The sequence below is a fragment of the Vigna unguiculata genome, chromosome 7, assembly GCF_004118075.2.
Source record: "Vigna unguiculata cultivar IT97K-499-35 chromosome 7, ASM411807v1, whole genome shotgun sequence".
NCBI lineage: Eukaryota > Viridiplantae > Streptophyta > Magnoliopsida > Fabales > Fabaceae > Vigna > Vigna unguiculata.
In genome coordinates, this window is record NC_040285.1 from 5,843,575 (window position 1) to 5,865,521 (window position 21,947).

A 21,947-nucleotide genomic window follows, 5' to 3' on the forward strand; every position below is an offset into this window, starting at 1 on the left:
CGAGAATGGAGATATGGCGGGGACGGGTATTATGGCGGGTATATGTACATCCCCATACCCATCCCCATACCCAACTGAAAAAGTCGGGGATTCCCCATACCCATACCCATACCCAGTCAATGCGGGGATTCCCCGTCAAAACGAGGACGGGTTCGGACAATACCCACAGGGACGGGTTTATTTGCCATCTCTATCTTCAACAGATTTGCGGATTACAGTTTGGTCCCATAAGAACAAACCCATAAATGATACAATCACATAATTAAATGAGTAATAATAATGAATAATTAATCATATCAATCAATGTTAATTACGAGTAGTTGTATCTAATGGAAACCATTAATTCATAACAAATATATATATATATATATATATATATATATATAACATTTTAATTGTTTTGTAATTGGATTCTATGTATTTTTAAAATATTTAAAAAAATAAAATGTTTTATATTTTAAACACAAAATAAAGCCACTTTTTTACGATTTTATATGTTGTTCTCGATAATTATACAATTTTTTAATAGTCAGTATACTTATTTCTTATCCTTTTAATTTATATCGAAAACATTTTCATTATAAAATACTAGCGTAAACACATGCGCTATTGCGTCTGTATGTACGTATTTTTTGTATTTTTTGAATTATATTAATAATTGATGATATTATAATGTTATTAAGTTAATGAACAAAATTAAAGTATATTTATAAAAATTAAAGTGAAATATATGGATAAAATATGAGAAAAATAACTGTTGATGAATAGTAGGAAAAAAAAAAGAAGGATATAAATAAATAATTTTATAAAAACTTATAAAAATAATGTTAATTTTTTAAAATTTAATAAATAATTAAATTGTAAAGGGTAAAATTGAAATTATAAAATGTGGACATAGGAAATCCTTTATATATAATTATAAATGACTAAATAAAATGAAATATACGCTTATTATTAACAACAAGTCAATTATTTTTTAGTGATACATGGGGACCATCCCATGTCCCCTCTTCTGCTGGTTACCTATACCATATCTCCTTTGTCGATGCCTTTTCCAGGTTTACGTGGCTTTACCCTCCAAAATTAAAATATGAAATTATTCAAACTGACTAGGGTGGTGAGTTTTAGATCTTTTCAATCCTTCCTTGCCACTCATGCCATCGCCCATCGTCTTATTTGTCTACACACTTATTACTAACTTGGGGTTAACACTTTTCCATCATGATTTCCTTTCCTTAAAATTTAAAATTTTGGAATTTTGCCTTTCAAACTGTTGTTCACTTAATTAATAGGTTACTTATTTCTTCCTTGCGGTTTCAAGTTCCTTACACCGTCTTCTATGAATGTTTCCTGAATTATTGTTTTTTAAAAGTTTTTTGTTGTGCTTGATCCTATCACACTCACAAACTTTACTTTCGTTGTGAAGGATGTGCCGTTCTCAGGTACTCAATCTCTCAGACGGGTTATCTCTGTTTGTCCTGGTCGCATCTATACTTACAAAGATGTTGTTTTCAATGAACTCCGGTTTCCCTATACTTCCTTTTCTCTTGCAGCCACCATCTCTACTTCTCTCGCCAACCAATATTTTGATCTTAATCCTAATTTTTCTCCCTCATTCACCACTCCCCCTTGTCATCCTTCTCTTGAGTCTTCGTCTCCCACACCTTCATCTTAGTCTTCCCCTTCCAATAGTTCTCCTTCCCTTCTTCCTTCTTCCGGTCTCCCCTTTATTTTGTCCTATCAAACATTCATCCTTTGCAAATCCCCATTGGTCCACTGATATGAAATCTGAATATGAGGCTCTCCTTCATAACACATTGGATTTGGTGCCTTTACGTCCTGGTCGAAAGATTGTTGGTTGCAAATGGGTTTTTCGCATTAAACAGAACCCTGATGGCAGTGTTGACGAGTAAGCTCTAAGGCTCTTACAGCTTGTAGAGAAATTGTAACTTAGTTTGCCATTTATACTGTCAATTAGGTCACTGCTAATCAGACCAATAACCCTAATATCTCCAAACACCCATCTTTTTAATTATGTAAAGCTTTTTAGTTATTGTATGTGGATGGCATGAGGAAAACTGTGGCAAGGGCTATAATCAAAACTGTGGCATCTAATAAGTCAGTAGGTTGGTTGATAAATGCAATCAAGTTCTGAATAAAATATTTGATTGTTGGTGATGATGACAGGCCAAGAAACTTCTCGAACTTGGAATTTGCTTTTAGAGGTGCAATTTTGTTTAGGACTAAATTTATAATTGATCTATTTTTGCGTGATTGGTATTGACTTTACTTGTTATTGCATTGGTTTATGAGGTGGAGTAGCCCTGAACTATGATGTAGTCTGCTGTTACTACTATATAGGTTTGCCTCATTGTTAACACCTGTAAAAACCTTGTCTGGACTTTTTTGTTTGCAGTGTTTTGGTTCACAGAAGTGGGGTGAATGGTGAGCACTACTATGCTTACATTAGGCCAACGCTATCAAACCAGTGGTACACTCTTTTTAATCTTTCAGTATTTGTATATGTATTATATAATTCTCATCTTACTATTCCTTGAGCACTTGTTTATTGTTATAAAACGAGTAATGTGATGAAATTGATTATTATCAAGGGTAATATTTGCCACTACGAAACCGGAAAATCATAGTCATATGTTTAAAAGAGCTTTTCTGTTGTGAATTATGTTTTTAATCACATTTGTAAGTCTATTATTTGTAATCATTCAATGTACACAATGTAGGGGAACCTAATATGGATGATGACGAAGAATATCCCTAATTATAGCTCTACATATTTCTTTAAGTACTAAGATCAAACATATCTTTTACTTGTATATGACATCTTACCGTGGTAGTGATGCTAGAACAGTAAACATCACTGTTTAATCTCTTCAATTCATTCAATTTCATTATTGTCATTTATTCTCTTGGAAATTTATCATGTTGGTTAAATCTAATTTTTAGACGTTTGAAGGTGTTGTTTATAATTCACTTAGTGTTGTATGTTAGTGGAAAGTTAACTAAGTCCCTTTGTACTATAACTAGTAATACTGTTATATGATACACAAAAATCTGAAATAAACTTTCAGACTCAGCACACATGTATGTCATTTGTGCTGTTTCACTCTCTCCCTCCCCCCTTTTCTTCTCTGTTTTGTGAAGTGTGTTCACTGTGTTTTAATAGGAGGTACAGAGAGGATGATGTCTTGTAAATTGATGATCAATGTATTTTGGGTGATATAGGGACTTATTATGGTTTTCTAAGATTATTTAGATGATTTGTTGGGTGTCAATAATCAATATTTTATTTTTCTTTGTGATATGGTAGTATAAGAGGGCATTGATATTTGATTTCCATTTTTATTCATTCATTGCTTCTTTTTCAATTATGTCTTGTTAATATTGGAATTGTCAGTCACAGTTGCTGGTACATTCACAATTTAAATATTTTCTTTTACAATTATCTTTTGTGTTTTCTAAAATCAGATTAAGATCATCATACAGTCTACACAGTGTATATAGCTGTGTAAATCCGACTTTGGACCTGATTAGTTGGTAAAAGTTTCAACAACTATGTTTATGGTTTTTGGATATAATGCTTGTTTGGAAGTGTCCGTATCTTTTGACCACACTCACTTTGATGTATTTATATGGAATTAGACATATGCTTGTGTATGTGATCCAACCTTAAAAATACTTGCATCAGGTTTAAGTTTGATGACGAACGAGTAACAAAAGAGGATGAAAATAGGGCTTTAGAAGAACAGAATTTTGAATGCCTTCTTTGTTGGACGCTTGTCTTGTATGTTTTTTCTTTCTATTTTTTTTTTACTTGGTGTTTTTATTTTTCATGTCAGTTTTTTTTTTTGCTTCTTCATTCTACTTTTCTTTTGTCAACAGTTAGTTACCTCATACTAAATCCTGGGTTCAACAACTCTTCCTTTAAATTTACAAAATACTCAAATGCATACAAATATATGCTTGTCTTGTACGGGAAAGTGACAAGGATAAAATAATTTGTGATGTGGATGAGCATGACATTGCTGAACACAGGAGTAAGATGTTTGATTTCATAGACGTTATATATATATATATATATATATATATATATATATATATTTTGTGCTTATTTGCATTTGTTACCTAATTATCGCTATTTTTGCAAATTTTATCTCCCTGTATATGTGATAATCATTTACTATTTTAATTGGTCAATTTTGGTTCATCCATTAATATGAAATCTAATAGTATTTAACAGAAATGTTGATGTGGTGTGCAGTAGAATGTTCATGGATGTGCTGATTTGGTAGTGAAAAATAGTGTTGTATACAAAACCATGGTAGTTGAATCCTGAATCATATCATCTATCGGAGAGCTTATTTACTGTATCATGAATCCTATCGGGGAGCTTATTTATTGTCATGAATCGTAAGATTCATCATAAATCTTAATTTTTGGCTGCAGTGATACTGTTAGAGTCTTTTTTTTTAGTGCAGTAGTAGTTTTAGTGGAAGTCACTGCAGCAAGAATATTCAAACATAAAGCAGAGATTATACACAATTCAATGAAGAATGAATATGAATTGCATACTGCTTGAGTAGTTGGAAAAGAGAAGTTTGGTTTGAGTACAATCTAGATAGACATCAGTGGAACCTAATTCCAAGTGGTAAAATTCAAGTTCCAGAGGATGCCATGTTCAAGCATTTTCTAGCAGAGGCACAATCAGAGGTACCAATACATTAAAGTTTGTTGCACCTAAACCATTTACTCTCTGTCCCTTAGTCACTCTTCATTGCAGCTTTCCTTTGGGTCCAAGTACATGTAGCTGCCTCCCTTTTCAAAGCTTTTACCCCAAATGGGTTATCTAGGCTCTGTTGCATGCACACAAAATAAAGATTTGTGTCAAAGATTAGTAAAAAAATATATGTTTTAGTGATAGTAGTGAAAAAGGATAAATTACCAATCGGCAAGAACCAGACAAAGGATCGCAGACAGGGAACTCAGGGGGACAGCAACTGGACTTGTCATCACAGCATGTTGCAGACTCAATGGGGCAACATCCCCATCCAAAGCAGAAACCTTTATAATCAAAAAGGCAGCAGCATGTGGTTCCAGGTGAGCAAGTGTAGTATTCATCACACACTGTTGCAGGGGTTGCAGGAGTTGGAGGAGAAGGACCAGGGTTTGGGGGGTTAACACCACTCTTGGTGGGGTATGATGCTTCCATTGCAATCCCACACTTACCAGTCTCACTGGTCAACAAATTTCTCTCTAGCTTGATGTAACCATTTTCACCCCATCCTGCTCCCCAAGAATTCCTCACCAACCAGTAATCAATACCGTTTTCTGTTCCATATCCAACTACTGCAACACCATGATCAAGGTCTGTCCCACATCGCCCAGTGAAAACACCCGATTCATAGAGTTGAAATTCCCTCCCACCAGCTTCGATGGCAACACTAACAGGTTGATTTGCAACGGCCTTCATCAAAGATTTCTCATCATTGCTTGGGACATCTTCATACCCATCAATGCTAACAACGCGAGCATTTTTCCTGTTTGTATCACACATATTATCACGTGCTGTATAGGGGTAATCCTCTTCTGTGTCAATGCCACCATTTTGCTTTATAAACTCAAAAGCATAGTCCATGAGACCTCCATTGCACCCCATGTTGTAGCTCCTGTCACAGTCCACCAATTCTTGCTCTGATAGTGTGGTCAGATTGCCTGTTACAATTTGATTTATTCCTTCCACCGCTGCAACCGTGGAGAATGCCCAGCAACTCCCTTCATAGAGACCAAAGTCAATTAACTCATCAATTTCTAATCAATCACCAAACACAAATCAGATAAAGATTTGCAGCAACAGAAATGAAGAAAACTCACCACACTGGCCCTGATCTTTGACGGGGGCAACGGCACCCTTCTCCCTCCAATCCACCGTGGTAGGTAGCGTCTCTCCGTCGCGAAAAGCGTAGCGGGCACTGTTCCTGGACGCGAGCTTCTTCTTCCGGGTGCCCATGAACATGGCCCTGTACTCTTCGTTGGTGAGATCCGCGAACCTGTTCAACCCAAGCCTGAACTCGTTGTTCCCCGCCCCATTGTTGTGCTCCTGAACGAACTTCCAATTCTCCTTAAAAATTAGGAACCTTTTCTCCTTCTCTCCAATGGCGTTGTAGGCCTTGGCGTGCTTCACCAGCCACGCCTCGTACGTTTTCTGCAGGAGGGCCTCGTCGTAGTCGATGATGGACATGTCGAGGGCGAAGGTGCAGAAGGAAAGAGAGAGGAGAACCAGCACCACCAGAAGTGCATGGTGGGGAGGGAAACTCGAGCTTCCGACTAGGGTTGCCATGGTGAGGTTATTGGGAGGGAGATGAATATGATGAGGGTGTCAAAGAGGGTATTTATAACTTCTCAACCATCTTTGGTTGAGAATTTGAACGGTGGGAGCGTTGAAATCGGAAGCACGGGAGAGAACGTAGGAATGTTGTTGCAATATGCATGCATAATGTACTATGTTTGGGATATTCGTTATCCAAATTGAATTCTACTTTACTTCCTATATATACAATAATATTCTAATTTTATATAATTATAATACTTTATAATAAATAAATAGTTTTTTTTTTCATTTTTATATTATATCAATGGTACGTTTTTTTTTTTCTCAAACCGATTTAAATAACTAAATCTAAGCTAAAAGAATTAATGATTAATTTTATCATAGATAACCTTTTTACTTTTTCACTTTAACCCTAAGTTTTTAACCATTTAATTTTGATTTTTTTTTACATTTTTGGTGCAATTCAGATTTGAAATTCCAAAAATAGTATAGTTTAAAAAAAAAAATCTCATGGAGGGAAAGTCATAACGATATGGTACGATTTTATTATAAAGAAGCAGTGTCAAAACGAGAAGATTTCTATTAAAATTAGTTAAAGTTGTGTCAATATGACAAAATTTTGCTATAAGTGAACTCGTCCCATTTAATTTGACTTTGATTAAGTTAATGATTTGTATGGTAAAGTTGTGGCAAAATGATACGAAGTAGTTGTTCTAATATGGAAAAACTTCAGTTTTAAAAATTTTATGAAGAAGTCATTCCAATATCAGAAGTAGGATGGCAACGGGACGGGGCGGGGACGGGTTTCACTATCCCATACTCATCTCCGTAAAAAAAGTTCATCCCCATCTCTATACCCAAACCCAACGGGTATCAAACTTTTATCTCATCCACATCCTCACCGGGTAACGGGTATAATCTTGTACCCATACACGTACCCGTTTTCTTACTACTTTAATATTAATTTTAATTAATTTTTATAAAATAATAAAAAATTACGGTAAAGGAAACATAATATTATCAAATATTCAATATTAGGAGTATGGTTATTTTTTCGATATCAAATACTTTGAAATAAATTATAATTGTTTACATTTTATATTAGAATACCAAATAAAATTTAATGAGAACCAAAACATTTATTAAATTTGCAAACATTAATGAAACCTAGTTGATAAATTTTAAAAATATTTTTAAAAAAATATAAAAGGAAAAAAATATAAAAGGAAAAAAATATAAATGGAAAAAAATATTTAAATTAAAATATATTTTAAATGTTTGTTTACTTCAGTTTTTTAAATTGTAATGAATCTATTTTTTATACACTAATAAAAGTTATAATACATCACTTGATTAAAATAACGCAAAGAATAAATAATAAATATAATAAAAAAATTTTCACATAAATCTTGTATCTTTTAAACCACAATATATGTTGGATGTGGTAAAAAAATATTCATGGCAATTACATTAAATTTTTATATTGTAGTAAATAAAAATTATTTATACAATTATAGTGAAAAAATTAAAGTATGATTGTAATGAGTTAGAAAATAAAAAATAATTAGATAAAATTTATCGAAATAGTATTCTACATGATGAAAATAAACAAAAAATAAAAATATAAAAAATTAACAAATGTGTGTTTTATAAACAATTTGGAGACTATTGGAAGGAATCACACAAATGAAAACAAATATATAATTAAAGGTATGATAAGATGAAAAATATCTTAGAGATCTAAGAAAACTTTTCAAATATCAACATATATACTCAATGTTTGATAAAAAATGACGCAAAAAACAAATAATAAACATAATAAAATTTTATCATAGATTTGGTATTTTTTAAACTCCAATATATGTTGGATGGTGATAAAAGAATATTCATGACAATTACATTAAATTTTTATATTGTAGTAAATAAAAATTATTTATACAATTATATTAAAAATATTAAAGTATGATTGTAATGAGTTAGAAAATAAAAAATAATTAGATAAAATTTATCGAAATAGTATTCTATATGATGAAAATAAACAAAAATAAAAATATTAAAAAAATTAACAAATGTGTGTCTTATAAATAATTTGGAGATTATTGGAAGGAATTGCACAAAGAAAAACAAATGTATAATTAAGGGTATGATAAGACGAAAAACATCTTAGATATCTAAGAAAACTTTTCAAATATCAACATATATACTCAATGGTTGAGAAATAACAAAAATTGTTTTAGCGAAACAAAAGAGTTCTTCAAATGAAACAAAAATTAATAATAATAAGTAAAGAATTTTTTTTATATTACCTAGTAAATGAAATGTTTATGCTATTAAACACTTAAATTGAGAGTATTAAATATTCTTATGTGAAAGAAAAATATACAATAAAAAAAATATATTAAAAAATAATAGAAATATTCAAATGTTAGACATAAATTTTTTTTAATTGACATACATCATTTTAACATAATTACATAAAGGTTATGATAAAATAAAAAATATATTGGAGATGCGAAATGAGTTTCATGACAAACTAAATATTTAGAAGAAATAAAAAATAAAAATCATCCTCATTTAAATTATTAAAATATTTACAGTTAATTAAGTAACCCTATATATATATATATATATATATATATATATATATATATATATAGGGTTACTTAATTAACTGTAAATATTTTAATAATTTAAATGAGGATGAGGATATGGCGGGGACGGGTATTATGGCGGGGATTTATTCATCTCCATCCCCATTCTCATACCCAATTGAAAAAATCGGGGATTCCCATACCCATACCCAGTCAATGCGGGGATTCCCCATCAAAATGGGGACGGGTTCGGACAATACCTACGGAGACGGGTTTGTTTGCCATCTCTAATCAGAAGATTTCAGTCATGAAAATTTATGTAAAAGTCATCTCAATATGAATATGGGAAGACTTCGGTGTCAATAAAATTTATGAAAAAATTCCAATAAATATTTATCAAATCATATTTACACTAGTTCTGACTATATTATTAGAGTATTACTATTTGATTGATGTTTGATTTATGTTGCATGTAATTATTATATTTACTGGATTTGTTAGAATATAATTATTAGTGAACATATATAGTTATATAAAAAACTAATAACAGTATTCACATATGTTAATAAAATTTTTAACAAGATTTTATTATAATATAATTATTAGATTTGTGTTTTATTTTTGTTACATGTAATTATTAAATTTATTGAATTTATTGGAATATAATTATTAATGAACTTATATAATTATAAAATAATTAATAAAAGTATTCGATATAATATCCTATTTTAGTAGCTCAAAACTAATAAAATATAAAGTTTCATTATAATATTTGAAAACATTTAATTCAATGTATATTGTATCTTAGTACAGTGATATCATATAGGATAATTATAATATCCCGCATATACATCCTCCATCTAATGTGCTATGCTTCTATGACCAAACTATATATAACAGCATCTAATATCGTTTGATCGTCCAAACTGATGGCTCCTCAACCACTAGAGGTACCACTACATATGCATTTTCATTAGTTCACACCAATATGGTAATCATTGCAAAAGAAAAGACGAATAACACAAGACACATAGTGCAATAGTAAGCTAATTGAATAAAATATACAAAATCACTTTAAAACATTTCATATGCATATAAGTTTTTATTTCAAAATATACAACACAATCACTACTCATGTCATATTATAAACTAAACTCTTCTAGACTCAATATTATCTGGATACTTGTATCAAACTAGTGAAGCTATGCACCTGTGGTGATATAACCTGTTCTACCGAGCTACCACATAGATGGTTAATCCTCTTCATATTCATAAGAATAACAGAATCATCCTTATGACAAAACCTCCTACTACTCTCACAACCTAACCATTCTCCACTACGTGAGTACGAATAGCTAGTATAGTTTAGGATAGCTTCACAAAAGATGGAACAATATTGACTATCAAGGAACATCCTAGTGAAATACATCACCAGTCGGATTTCCTCCCTAGGAAATACCTTAAAACAGTTCACCACATACCTTTCTTTCATAATATAAACCAATCATATACATCTTTAATCACATTTTCATATTCACATATTAGTAATTTCATTTCAATGAATTACAATCTCAACATATACATATATAAAGTACATCAAAAGGGTGAAAATCATTTGTTTAATCACAAACTTCAAAACAAAGATCCCATTGGTAAAATTGAGGATTCACATGTCTAAGATCAATTATCAAAATTTTAACTCGATATGATGGTTAATGAAGCAAGAATCTTCATTTCACCAATGGAACACATATAGGAAAAATAAGATAGCTCTCGACGCTGGAATCCACTGATTCCTAACACTTGACGATCCAAAAGTGGTGCCTGACGACACCATGTCAGTAGCCTACCACCTGTAGCCTACCACCAGACGACACTGTAACTGCACGTGATAGTGTATCAGAAACAACAATTGACCAATTGGACACCTTTCCTTTAGTGTTTTTATTCCAAATGATTTTAAAGAGTTTAAATCTGATACCCAATCTCTCAAGACACAAATCCAAACTTTTCCCCAAATCAAGACCAAACATAGGTTAAAATCAAGTAGTTCAACAAACCACATCAAACAATTCAATATACAACTCATGAATTCAACAAATCACATCAAACAGTTCAACATATAACTCATTAATTCAACAAATCGCATCACAATTAACTACCAAGATGATAAATTCAACAAAAAACTAGTTTTCCTTACCTTGACAGAACCACCCTAAAGCTCTAAGACAACAACTACACCTCCAACTTATATGATGCTCTATCTACACATAGAAACATCACAATAATGATCATAACATAACTTTATGTTCACTGATCAGTAGAGAGACATATTATTGATGACTCAAACGACACATGCAATCAAAAGAAAGACTCCATGCAAGACAAAACAGAGAAGACCCACAGGAAAACTTTACACGATTGAATAAACTAATTGAACATAAAGGAAAAGTTTGTCAAGAGGATCATCCTAGCAATCTTCGATCTTCAAACAAACGAGCAAAAAAGAAGATAGTGTCCCTATTGTTATAAAAATAGTTTATTTTTAATGAGATAGTGTGTTTTAAAATAATGAAATTCGTTTATAACAATTCTATTTATACTAAAATATTTTAATATTGAAACAATCGAGTCTCACTATTTGTTTATAACAATTATAGGGTTTTACATTCACATCACATATGTTAATAAAAGTATTTTTTTAATAAGATTATAATTAGTTCAAAAATATTTTCATAAATATTTGATAAAAATGGATTTTAATAAAAACATAGTTATAACATTTATATAAAAATTAAATTTATTCTTAATTTGGAGAAATGCAAAATTATCTTATTTAAAAAAACAAAATTGGAAGTGAATTGAATTAAAATAACACCTATAAATAGTACTACCTTTAATATAGACAATGACACGTGACTTTGATGATGATATGTGACATTGACATTAAGACGTGACATTGTCACTGTCATGTAACACAACATTGATTTGACAAGTGACATATATTTAAGGGTTAAATATATTTTTGGTCCTTCAAGTTTCAGTAAATTTTGGAATTAGTCTCTCTTCGAAATTTTATACCAATTTAGTCTTTCATTTTTAGAAATGCATGGATTTAGTCCTTCTTACCTAATTTTGTTAAGTTTATTTGATATTTTAAACGCATTTTATGATAATATTTGAGTTAACATTAAAGCAAAAATGTGTCAAACGGTATAAAGAATTCAAATACTATCATGAAATGTGCTTGAAACGTCAGATAAACTTAACAAAATTGGGTTAAAAGAACTAAATTCACACATTTTTAAAGATGAAGGACTAAATTGATTAAAATTTTTGAAGAGAAACTAATTCTAAATTTCATTGAAACTTTAGGGACTAAAAACATATTTAATCCAATATTTAATTTTTGTTGGTACAATTTTAAAGGAAATGAGAAAATTATATCAATTTTTAAAAATTTGGATCCTAATTGAAACAAAAAAAATAAATTGGGGAACCAATTTGAAATATATTGATGAAAATTAAGAGTAAAAATGTATTTAAACCTAATATTCTGTACCCATGTTGATTTATATTATATATGTTTTTTAAAGTTTTTTTTATTTTACATTTACAAAACCCTTTTTCAATTCACGTTAAATGAGATGATTTTCATGTTACGAAATGATTTTCATGTTACGAAATACAAGATCGAGAGAGAACCCATCAAGATAGTTTGAACTTATGTAAATTATGGATAAATGAGATGATTTTCATGTTATACAAGATGAAAAGAGTTTATTCGAACTTATATAAGTCATGGATAATTTTTTTTTTTATAATTCTAAAAAATTAAAATATATAACATTTAAATTGTTTATAATTGAATTATATGCATTTTTAAAATATTTTCTTTCGAGAAAAATCTTATATTTTAAACACAAAATATAGCCTCTTTTTTACCATATTATATGTTGTTCTCGATAATTATACAATTTATGTAATAGTCAGCATACTTATTTCTTATCTTTTAAATTTATATATCGAAAACATTTTTATTATAAAATTGATTAAGTAAAATGAAATGAACACTTATTATTAACACTACTGGAAATGTTGCGATTTTCATTTTTTTTATGCTAATACAAAATAAAAATATTTTTGGTGGTAAAATTAATTAAAAAGTATTATTAAAATTTATATTATAAGTTTTATATATATATATATATATATATATAAAAGGTTAATTGTAAATAATTTTTATGAATTTTATTATATTACAAAATAATGTTATTATCAAAATAAAAGAAAAATTATAATAAAATATTTTAATTTATATTTAAAATTATGATTATAACTATGAAATAAAAGCATTTCAATTTTTATGGACAGTTTTAATGGAAATTAAAAAGTTAATTAATGAATGTACCGTAAAGATACAAAGGTAAGAGAGGTTAAAAGAGTATATAAAAAAGTAATTATAAAAATACAACCTTAAAATTATGATAAAATAAGTTATAGGATATTTTAATTTTACATGAAAATCATAAATGTAATTGTAAAATAAAATACTTTCAATTTTACATTACATTTGAAGCATAGAGAGGATTAAGGCAATTTTGTTGAATTTATAACTCAGTGCCAAATAACCAACTTGTAAATAATCATCCTTTGTAGATAGCTCATTTGAGCCTAATTGTTTGAATTATGCACCTTAACCTTAACTTAAATTATTATTCTTTCCCTTTGCACACTTAGGGATAGAGAGCATATGTGCATTTTATTGAATTGTAAGGGTAATTGGTAGGTAGAATTGCACTCAAGGAAGAAAAAGGCTGAGTATTATAATTCACTCTTTAGTAGTTATGCTCTTTTTTCTAAGTTGTGCTTTTGTGATCTTGAAAAACCATAATTCTTTGAAAGCATAGCCTCATTACAACCTTGAAAAGACCTTAAGATCCATCCATGCTGATTGTGTGTTTGTGGTTGGATTGAAAATGACTGGCAATTTTGATTTGTTCAATTTCAGTGGAAAATGAGAAAAACACATGCATGTGAGATTTAAGAGAGAATTTTCTTGGTTAGAATCATTTGTTCTTACAATTGGTTTTCCTGAAAAAATGACTGCACTCTTATTCTACTATTGTTTAATAATTGAATTCACCATTTGCTTTTGATTTTGAATTTGTAGTTTGGAATGCAAAAGTTGTCTGGTCAGGAACTGTGAAAATGATTTCTTAATAACCAATTTCAGAACTTAAGTTTTGATTGGCTGTTTGATCTTGTTACTTTGCTTGAGGACAAGCAAGATGCTAGGTTGGGGGGAGTTGATAAGTGCCAAAATTCATTAAAGATTCATAGAAAAGTTTGGCACTTATGCTTTTAACTTGTGTTCATTTAATTTAGATTCCCCTAATTTAAGTAAAATGATCTTTAGTCACATGTTCTAAAGTTTTTGTTGAAAAGAAGTCACTTGATACCTATTTTGTGTAAATTTCAGGTAGTGTGGAGTAGAAAGAGGAAAGAACTTAAGAGGAGCAAAGGAGAAAGCAAGAAACAAAGAAAATAGGTAAGAAATTCTGCCAAGGTCGTTCAAATCAAAGATGTTTCGCTCAAGCCAGAACATGCTCACCCAAGCCAAAGTCATCTCGCCTAAGCGAGACACTTGCTGCCTTTCTCGTTCAAGCGAGCTTGAGCTCGCCTAAGCGAGATTTTGTGAAGAAGCCATTAACATTTTTGCAATTCTCGCCTAAGCAAGAATGTGGTCACCCAAGTGAGACCTTTCTTCAACCTGAAGAACTCTATCTCGCCTAAGCGAGAATGAGTGGCTCAAGCGAGACTTCGTGGAGTATATATACTCCTTGAATTAGAAGAGTGAGGCAGTTGGGGATTTTTGGAGAAGAACTACAGACCTGCCGGAGCTGCGACCACGAGCAGAGCACAAATCATTGGTTTCTTCTTCTTCTTCTTCTTCTTTAGTTTGTAGGTTTTAATGGCTTCCATGAATGGCTAATCTTCCTCCTTAGGATTGAATGTAATCTACTCGAACTTGGATGTAATTTGGTGATATTATATATAGCCTTTCTGTTTTTACTCAATATTGGTATTATTGTTCTGTTCTTAATGTTTGATTATATCTGATCAATAAATATTTTGATTTTGATTTTCAGATCTGACTGGAAAGTATTTCTCAAAATCTGATTTGAACAATGATATTTGATATACTGTGATGCTAGGAATAAATCTTAATATATCAATTGCTTTTAACACTCGACCGTAATGTTGGATAGTTTGTTGAATATGTGAGGAATCAATATTTAGGGAACTAATCTTATGAATTTATATGTGAGAGATCGATATAAATGATTTTTGAGTGTTGCATCAATATTGGTATTTTCAGATGTTATGTGTTATATTCATCTAGATTACAGACAAGGGAGATAGATGAAATTCAATCCCATTTTCTTTTACTGAAGTTTTCTAAACTTTTCCGCTTTTACTGTATTAATTTTATGCTATAGTCAATGACAAATCAAATTAAAATCTTTGTACATATGTTGATTGAGATAATTATTACACTACAAAAAATATTACTTTTAACGAAGGATATTTAGTGGAGGTTAATACAACCTTGGTAAAAATTTTAAATACAAGAGGTTTTAAGAACCTTTGTTAAATTCTAAAGGTTTATTTAAAACCCCATGAAAATAACATAGTTTTATTGAAAACCCCATCAAAATAACGTAGGTTATTCAAAACCCCAACAAATATATAGAATTTATTCTATTTTTCCCTCGTGTTTTTTTTTTTCGTTTTCTCCCTCCCACCAGTTGTTTTCATTCTTTCTTCTTCATCTTCCTAAACCCTAATCAGGCACTCAACGAAAGAGAAGTGTCGCAACCGACGAAGTCGCCTCACCGTCGTAGCTCACCGCCTCTGGTTTCTAGGGTTCTGCTTCACTTTCACGGTTTCTCATCTTTCTATGGTAACACGTCTTTTCTTCTCTCAACCTCACTCCTTTGATTTCCTTCTTCTCCTTTTCCTTAGACGTTGCCACGTCGTTTATTCGCTTCATTATCCTCGAATTTCAGAATTCAGATGTTCAACATGGATTGTGGTGTTTTCTGAAATAGAATTGGAGAAATCTGTTGGATTTGTGATGTTCAACATGTTTACTCAGTACATGTTTGTCATCCAAAACCTGTACATAAATATGGTTTTCCTGAATGTGCAATTCTTTATAGCTTTGTTAATTGTGATTAATTCCATTGGTGGAGAATTTCATATGATATCCTGGGAGATTCAGGTAATTATTTAAGGATCTAGAAAGGGAAATGTAATCTCGCAGGCATGTTCCTGCATCTTTTATTTGTGCTTTCTGTTATAAACTGAATCTCAGGAACTTTATCTTTTTTACAGATGAAGCTATTTTCTTTGTCAGGATTTAAGGTATACAACTTTTCATACTAAAATTTTAATGTTATTGAGCAGGGTGGATTCTTTTTTCTTGAAACAACATCTTTGCCAATGGCTATTGATAGTTATTCTTCATATATTTGTTGTATTGGCAATCTCACTTCTGATGCAAAGCTACCTAAAAAAGGCACCAAGTGGGAACATAATGTCAGAGAGAACTATACTTCAGATGATGTTATTGATCGCGGAGCTAATAGCACTTCTCAACAAGCTGCAAGTAGATTGCCAGAAGCATGTGACTTTTCTTTGTCTCAGTTTGCTTTTGTTTTAGCACATGAAAATGAATCTGGTACATAACCTCTTCTCTAGTTTTATTGTGTAACTGTATTTTCTAGGGGTGGCAATGCGGGCCGGCCCGCCCCGTTTAGGCCCGCACACCGCGGGCCGGCCCGCCCCGCCCCGCACATTTTATGCGGGCCGCATACTCTGGCCCGCCCCGCATAAAGGTTGGCCCGCGGGCCCACGGGCCGGCCCGCTTTTTTTTTTTTTTTATTTTTTTTATGATAAAAATTTCAATGTTTAAAAATTGGGAAACTTTAAGAAGTTCACAAAATTAAGTAAAGACTTTGGGGAATTAGATGATAAATTGATAATTCAACATTTTCATCATATTCATACTATGACATACACAATGTATTCTTTAAATTTTAGCACATTAAGAATTACATAATACTTGTCTTTTCCAGTTATACAAGAATTTGAAATGTTAATGCAAGAGTCCATAAAACAAGTAATTAATATACACAAGTGCAAGTTTTTTTTCTTTTTTTTAATTTTATGCGGGCTTGCGGGCCGGCCCGCACGGGCCGCGAGCCTATGCGGGCCTATGTGGGTCGAGCCCGCGCGGGCTTGCGGGCTCACTATCCTGGCCCGCCCCGCGTTTTTTATGCGGGCCTGCGGGCCGGGCCCGCGGGCCAGGCCCTAATTGCCATCCCTAGTATTTTCTTTCCCAAATATAATACAATTCATTGTTGCAGGTTGTATTCAAGAAATTGTAGTAGAGGTTGACATCCATATGAATTTTGAATTGGAAATTTCTGGGATGAAATTAACAATTGACCTTTCTCGTTTATCAATTCTATCTCAAACTATTTAGAGGAGAGTGGAAGATGAAGTAGCAATTCCACATTTTTCTTCTGTCACATCAAAAGATTTGTCACCTCAGCATGCTTCAGGAAATCCTCTTTCAGGATTTCAGAATTTTGCTCAATTGAACTCAATTAGTGATGCAAGTAGTTCAAAAAACACTCTTCCTATTCAGGTTATTAGTCATCAGAACCATATTTCGAAAAACTTAAGAGCTTTCCTGACGCTAGAGAGGCCAGATAATGGTGTTATGCTTTTGTCTCGGTGTTGGTTTGGCACTGGTTCCCTTTTTGGTTTTGATATTACACTTTCTATATCTGAAATTCAGGTGAACTTTCATAGTATTCTTTATTTATTAAATATTCAGTCAATATTTGTCCCTGCCGCTTTGTTTTTCAATCAAATTTGGCTGCCTTTTTTCATTGCTACATGTACTGAGACTAATGTTACATTTGTTCTAACTTATGTTTTGTTATGACAATATGCCAGACAATTATGTCAATGTCCTCCTCACTCTCTGAGGTAGCCAGTCAGAATACAATAAAAAAATTGGAGAAAAATGATTGGTCTTATAGCCATGAAGTTGATAATTGTTTGGAAGCAATGATTCCTGATGGTACTCCAGCTCCTGCTATATGTTATCTATTTTTAGTATTTTGTGAAATTTCAATTGTAATTAGCAATGATTGTGTGTAGGGGCAATTGTTGCTATCCAGGATGTCAACCAACACATGTATTTTACAGTTGAAGGTGAGGAAAAAACTTTCAGAGTAGGTGGTGTCATTCATTATTCTCTGGTAGGAGAAAGGGCTCTTTTCAGGGTAAGAATTATGTTTACAATATCTTTCTATTTTTTTTAATTCATTTTTCAATCTTCTGTTCTATCCTTAGTTGCTATAAATTTTTCAGATCTTCCTCTTTCAATTATAATTTCTTGATTTCTTGTCAAACACTTAATTATGTTTTTAAAATATGAAGTAATTTTAGGGTCTTAAATGCATTGGAGTTTATAGTTTGGATTTAACTACAGTAAAGTTAGAAAAAAAGAGTGTTTCCACCTTTAATTTCTACTAAGTAAACTTAAACTTACACTTAAAATAAAGTGATGTTACACCCTTAATTTCTCACTGTAAAAGAGTCAAAGTCTTATATTTTATAGGAGTTTGATTTAGAATATCTTCTTGAGTCACTTAGGAATTCAGTAGCACCTTTAGTTGTTGTACTTAGTGTGATTTTTGTGAGCAAATATTGGACGTGAATACGATTTTATGTTTGTCTTTGAAAAATGAGAAATAAGAAGTTTTTTGAATAAGCAACATGTTTTAGTTTATATAAATAAAATTTACATGGAAATAATTAAATTAAATAATATTCCTAAGACATATTAAACACTGGTTGGAACTTGGGTATTATGGGTGCCTAATTCCTACATTTAAGTTGTATGAGATGCTCAGGGGGGTGTTTATGTGATTTTTCTTCGCTTTTAACAACTAGCTTGCAAAGGTGAGTTTCCCTTGTGCTTTAGTGCTTAGCAATTGGTGTTTTTTATTAGTTGTTGATGTTTCATAAATGGTTAGCTAGCTGTATGGGAATTCTTAGAGATATTGTAAAATTCTATTGAGTTGCCCGCAAATGAACATCTCTTGGGCTGTGCATAAATTTTATTAATTGAGCTTATAAGGAGATGTCAACAATCGTATTTTATTATTCCATATTTAGCAAATTATAATTACGGTGTATAATGTGAATACCCCTAAATAACAGGGATCTGATTATATCTCTGAATAATAGGGATCTGATTATGTCCCTGAACAATAGGGGTCTGATCACATTAAGTGTTGTTACTACATTTCTAAAATTATCTTTGCAATCTTGTACAAAAATACGATGTACATATATTCTATACATTTAGCTTTTTAGTACTAATCTCCTTTCATTTTAGAATGGATATTTCGAAATAAAATTTTCACATTCCCAATGACACTTTTGTTAAACACTTCATTTGTTTCGGTAGTTTTCTTTTAGATGTTTACTATTTTATACAATATAATTACGACTACAATAAATTGTTTAAATTTATATTAATTTGGTAAAAATAGCTTTTGGATTTTCAATTTTTATAGGAAAACATTGCTACAAATAAAAGATAGTTACAAGTATAATGTTTCTATCTTGCATGCGACTTTGTTATTCTTCACACTTGTATTATACTAAAAGTTCAGCTGGAACAATGTATTCACATACTGTTGAAATTTGTCTTATGATAATAGAAAACTTATTTTTGAAAGATCTTATGATAAAGGTTCACGATCTTGCCCTTTATATTTCTAATGAAAAAGTTATCTGGCCAATTATGAGTGGTATTGGATTTTGAGCTTATGAATTTTGAATTATAGTTCAATGATGTGATTAAACATATGCTTATGTTAACTATAATTTTGTATGGTTCCTACCATCCCCACCTGAACTTAATTAAGACCTTAGTTTTGCCAACATTGATGTCAATTTCTCCTTTTAATTTATGTTATCCTTTACAATGTATTTCTATCATGAAATGGCACGAGGAAAGTAGTTGGTAAACATGTCATGTGTTGTACGGCATCTCTAACAAAAGGGTATATTTTGGGAAGCTAATCTCCCGGAAATTATTAATCTGTTTTAATTTTTCTTTATACATGTATAACATGTATATGAAATGAAAAAACTTCTCAACTTATTTTCTACTTTAGGTTTCTTTCTGAATCATGATTATAATTATTAAGATTTCTGTTGTTTTAGTCAGATATGATGCAAATGAAAATCAAATGGTGACAGACTTGTTTCAACAAAGGAGGATTCTTAAACGTAGGTATGTATCCCAATATAAGCGCACTACTCTGTCTTGTGTAAACCATCTTATATCTTCAAATTTACTAATCTAGATTGATGACTATGCAGATATTACCTTGTGGAGAGAGCTAAGGATGCTAATATTGTTGGGATTTTAGTTGGAACTCTTGGTGTTGGTATGTTGTGTTGTCAAATTTTTATTCATTTTTTGTGTGCCTGATAATTACTAAAGTGGCATGTGCATATACAGAATTATATTGTAACATTCCTTGCGAAACATTACAATATTGCAAACATCCAAAAAAGAAAACATTTTATTTGAATATTGTTGTCTAGTAAGAAAGGATTTCAAGAGTGAATCCTTAATGTTACTAGCCTTGAATGTGATGAGAAGAATAATTTTCTGACTTGAGGAACATTATTATGGGAGACATCATTTGATTATTGTCTATGATTACAGAATGCATATGTGAATGGTTCACAGCATGGTAGTTGAATCGTGAATCGTATCGTGTATCGGAGAGCTGATTTATCGTATCGTGAATCGTTTCATATCGTGAATCGTACGATTCATAAACATTTTGAAAGTTATCTTTTTTAATTTTTTAGATGTAGTGATAGTTTCTAGAGTAACTTTTTTAAGGATGAAGTAGTTTTAGTTACTTTTTTTTTTTCTGGGATGCTGTAACTTTAGTTGAAGTTACCATTTACTAATTGGATTTTAAGATATTTTAAAGAAATGGGCTAAAATTTAGGTTAAAACAGGCCCAATTCAACCCACAAAAAATCCTAGGGTTTTCTGTCTTTCATATGCACTAAGACTATCTTTGAGGGTATGCCACCGTTAGATACAATGATGCCATGCGAGTTGTTGCCGTCAAGGTCTGTTGACTTCTCTCTCATCCTTTGCGGGGTAGTGAGAGACACCACGGCAAGAGAAGCCACCGCGAGAGAGGCTGCCACGAGAGAGGCCGCCGCAAGAGGCACCACCGCGAGAAAGGCCGCCGGCGCCACTGCAAGAGGTGTTACAGCAAGAATCGCAGTCGTGAGAGGTGTCATTGTGAGGAACATATGTCTCTGTGAATGCTACGATTCGGATCGATTCGGAACGATTCATGCGATTCGAAGTCCGAATCGTACGATACGAACACGATACAGGAACAAAAACGATTCATCAAACGATTCGTATCGTGGAGCTGTTGAATCGTTTCGTATCGTACGATTCGTATCGTGAATCGTACGATACTTACTACCATGGTTCACAGTCTTAATCATGGTTTAGGTAGCTATAAGAAATACGGAAACTATCTCCTATGAGAGTAAATATTTTATATTCTTGTTTTTTTTTCAATAAAAGTGGGATTTAATTCAACATATTACATACAGATGGAGCTGGTTATCTTCACATAATCAATCAAATGAAGGAGCTCATAACTAGAGCTGGCAAGAAGGCCTATACTTTGGTTATGGGAAAGTCAAACCCAGCTAAACTTGCTAACTTTCCTGAGGTGAAATTTATTACAAGATATATTAATTGAAGATTCACTAGCTCATGTTCTAGGAAGTAAAGAACATTGTGGTCGTGTCCGAGGAATGGGATTGGGACCTTGCCCTTCTTGTGTGTTTGGATATACTTG

General features: G+C 31.6%; 2 protein-coding genes and 1 long non-coding RNA gene across 4 annotated transcripts; 2 read left to right on the forward strand and 1 right to left on the reverse strand.

The window, feature by feature from the left end:
* The first annotated feature begins 1,160 nt into the window (after positions 1 to 1,160).
* On the forward strand, positions 1,161 to 4,067 carry LOC114190931. 2 transcript variants are annotated; one of them, XM_028080010.1, is made up of 4 exons: positions 1,161 to 1,909; positions 2,417 to 2,491; positions 3,707 to 3,802; positions 3,901 to 4,067. In XM_028080010.1, exons 1-4 carry the CDS (start codon positions 1,428 to 1,430, stop codon positions 3,902 to 3,904), a joined length of 657 nt encoding a protein of 218 aa, XP_027935811.1. In that variant the 5' UTR covers positions 1,161 to 1,427; the 3' UTR covers positions 3,905 to 4,067. The 2 variants fall into 2 exon arrangements, with proteins under 2 accessions (XP_027935811.1, XP_027935810.1); XM_028080009.1 differs by having other exon boundaries at positions 1,161 to 1,292; positions 1,427 to 1,909; positions 3,707 to 4,067.
* A 498-nt stretch (positions 4,068 to 4,565) lies between these two features.
* LOC114190576 (low-temperature-induced cysteine proteinase-like) lies at positions 4,566 to 6,464 on the reverse strand. The gene is made up of 3 exons (XM_028079521.1): positions 5,890 to 6,464; positions 4,961 to 5,790; positions 4,566 to 4,871 (listed from the first exon to the last, which is right to left on the reverse strand). The coding sequence occupies exons 1-3, from the start codon at positions 6,353 to 6,355 to the stop codon at positions 4,779 to 4,781; spliced, it is 1,389 nt and encodes a 462-aa protein (XP_027935322.1). The 5' UTR covers positions 6,356 to 6,464; the 3' UTR covers positions 4,566 to 4,778.
* A 13,778-nt stretch (positions 6,465 to 20,242) lies between these two features.
* LOC114189798 lies at positions 20,243 to 21,746 on the forward strand. Its single transcript, XR_003605734.1, has 3 exons — positions 20,243 to 20,329; positions 20,419 to 20,486; positions 21,703 to 21,746. It is a non-coding gene; the product is annotated as an uncharacterized LOC114189798 (long non-coding RNA).
* The last annotated feature ends 201 nt before the right edge of the window (positions 21,747 to 21,947 follow it).

Coding starts and splice junctions, on each gene's coding strand:
- LOC114190931 (XM_028080009.1), top strand. CDS start 1,428: ATGTGCCGTTCTCAGGTACTCAATCTCTCAGACGGGTTATCTCTGTTT. Junction 1,910..2,416: donor CCTGATGGCAGTGTTGACGA/GTAAGCTCTAAG, acceptor TTTTGTTTGCAG/TGTTTTGGTTCACAGAAGTG. Junction 2,492..3,706: donor CCAACGCTATCAAACCAGTG/GTACACTCTTTT, acceptor TACTTGCATCAG/GTTTAAGTTTGATGACGAAC.
- LOC114190576 (XM_028079521.1), bottom strand. CDS start 6,355: ATGGCAACCCTAGTCGGAAGCTCGAGTTTCCCTCCCCACCATGCACTT. Junction 5,791..5,889: donor CAAAGATCAGGGCCAGTGTG/GTGAGTTTTCTT, acceptor GTCTCTATGAAG/GGAGTTGCTGGGCATTCTCC. Junction 4,872..4,960: donor TGTCTGGTTCTTGCCGATTG/GTAATTTATCCT, acceptor TGCATGCAACAG/AGCCTAGATAACCCATTTGG.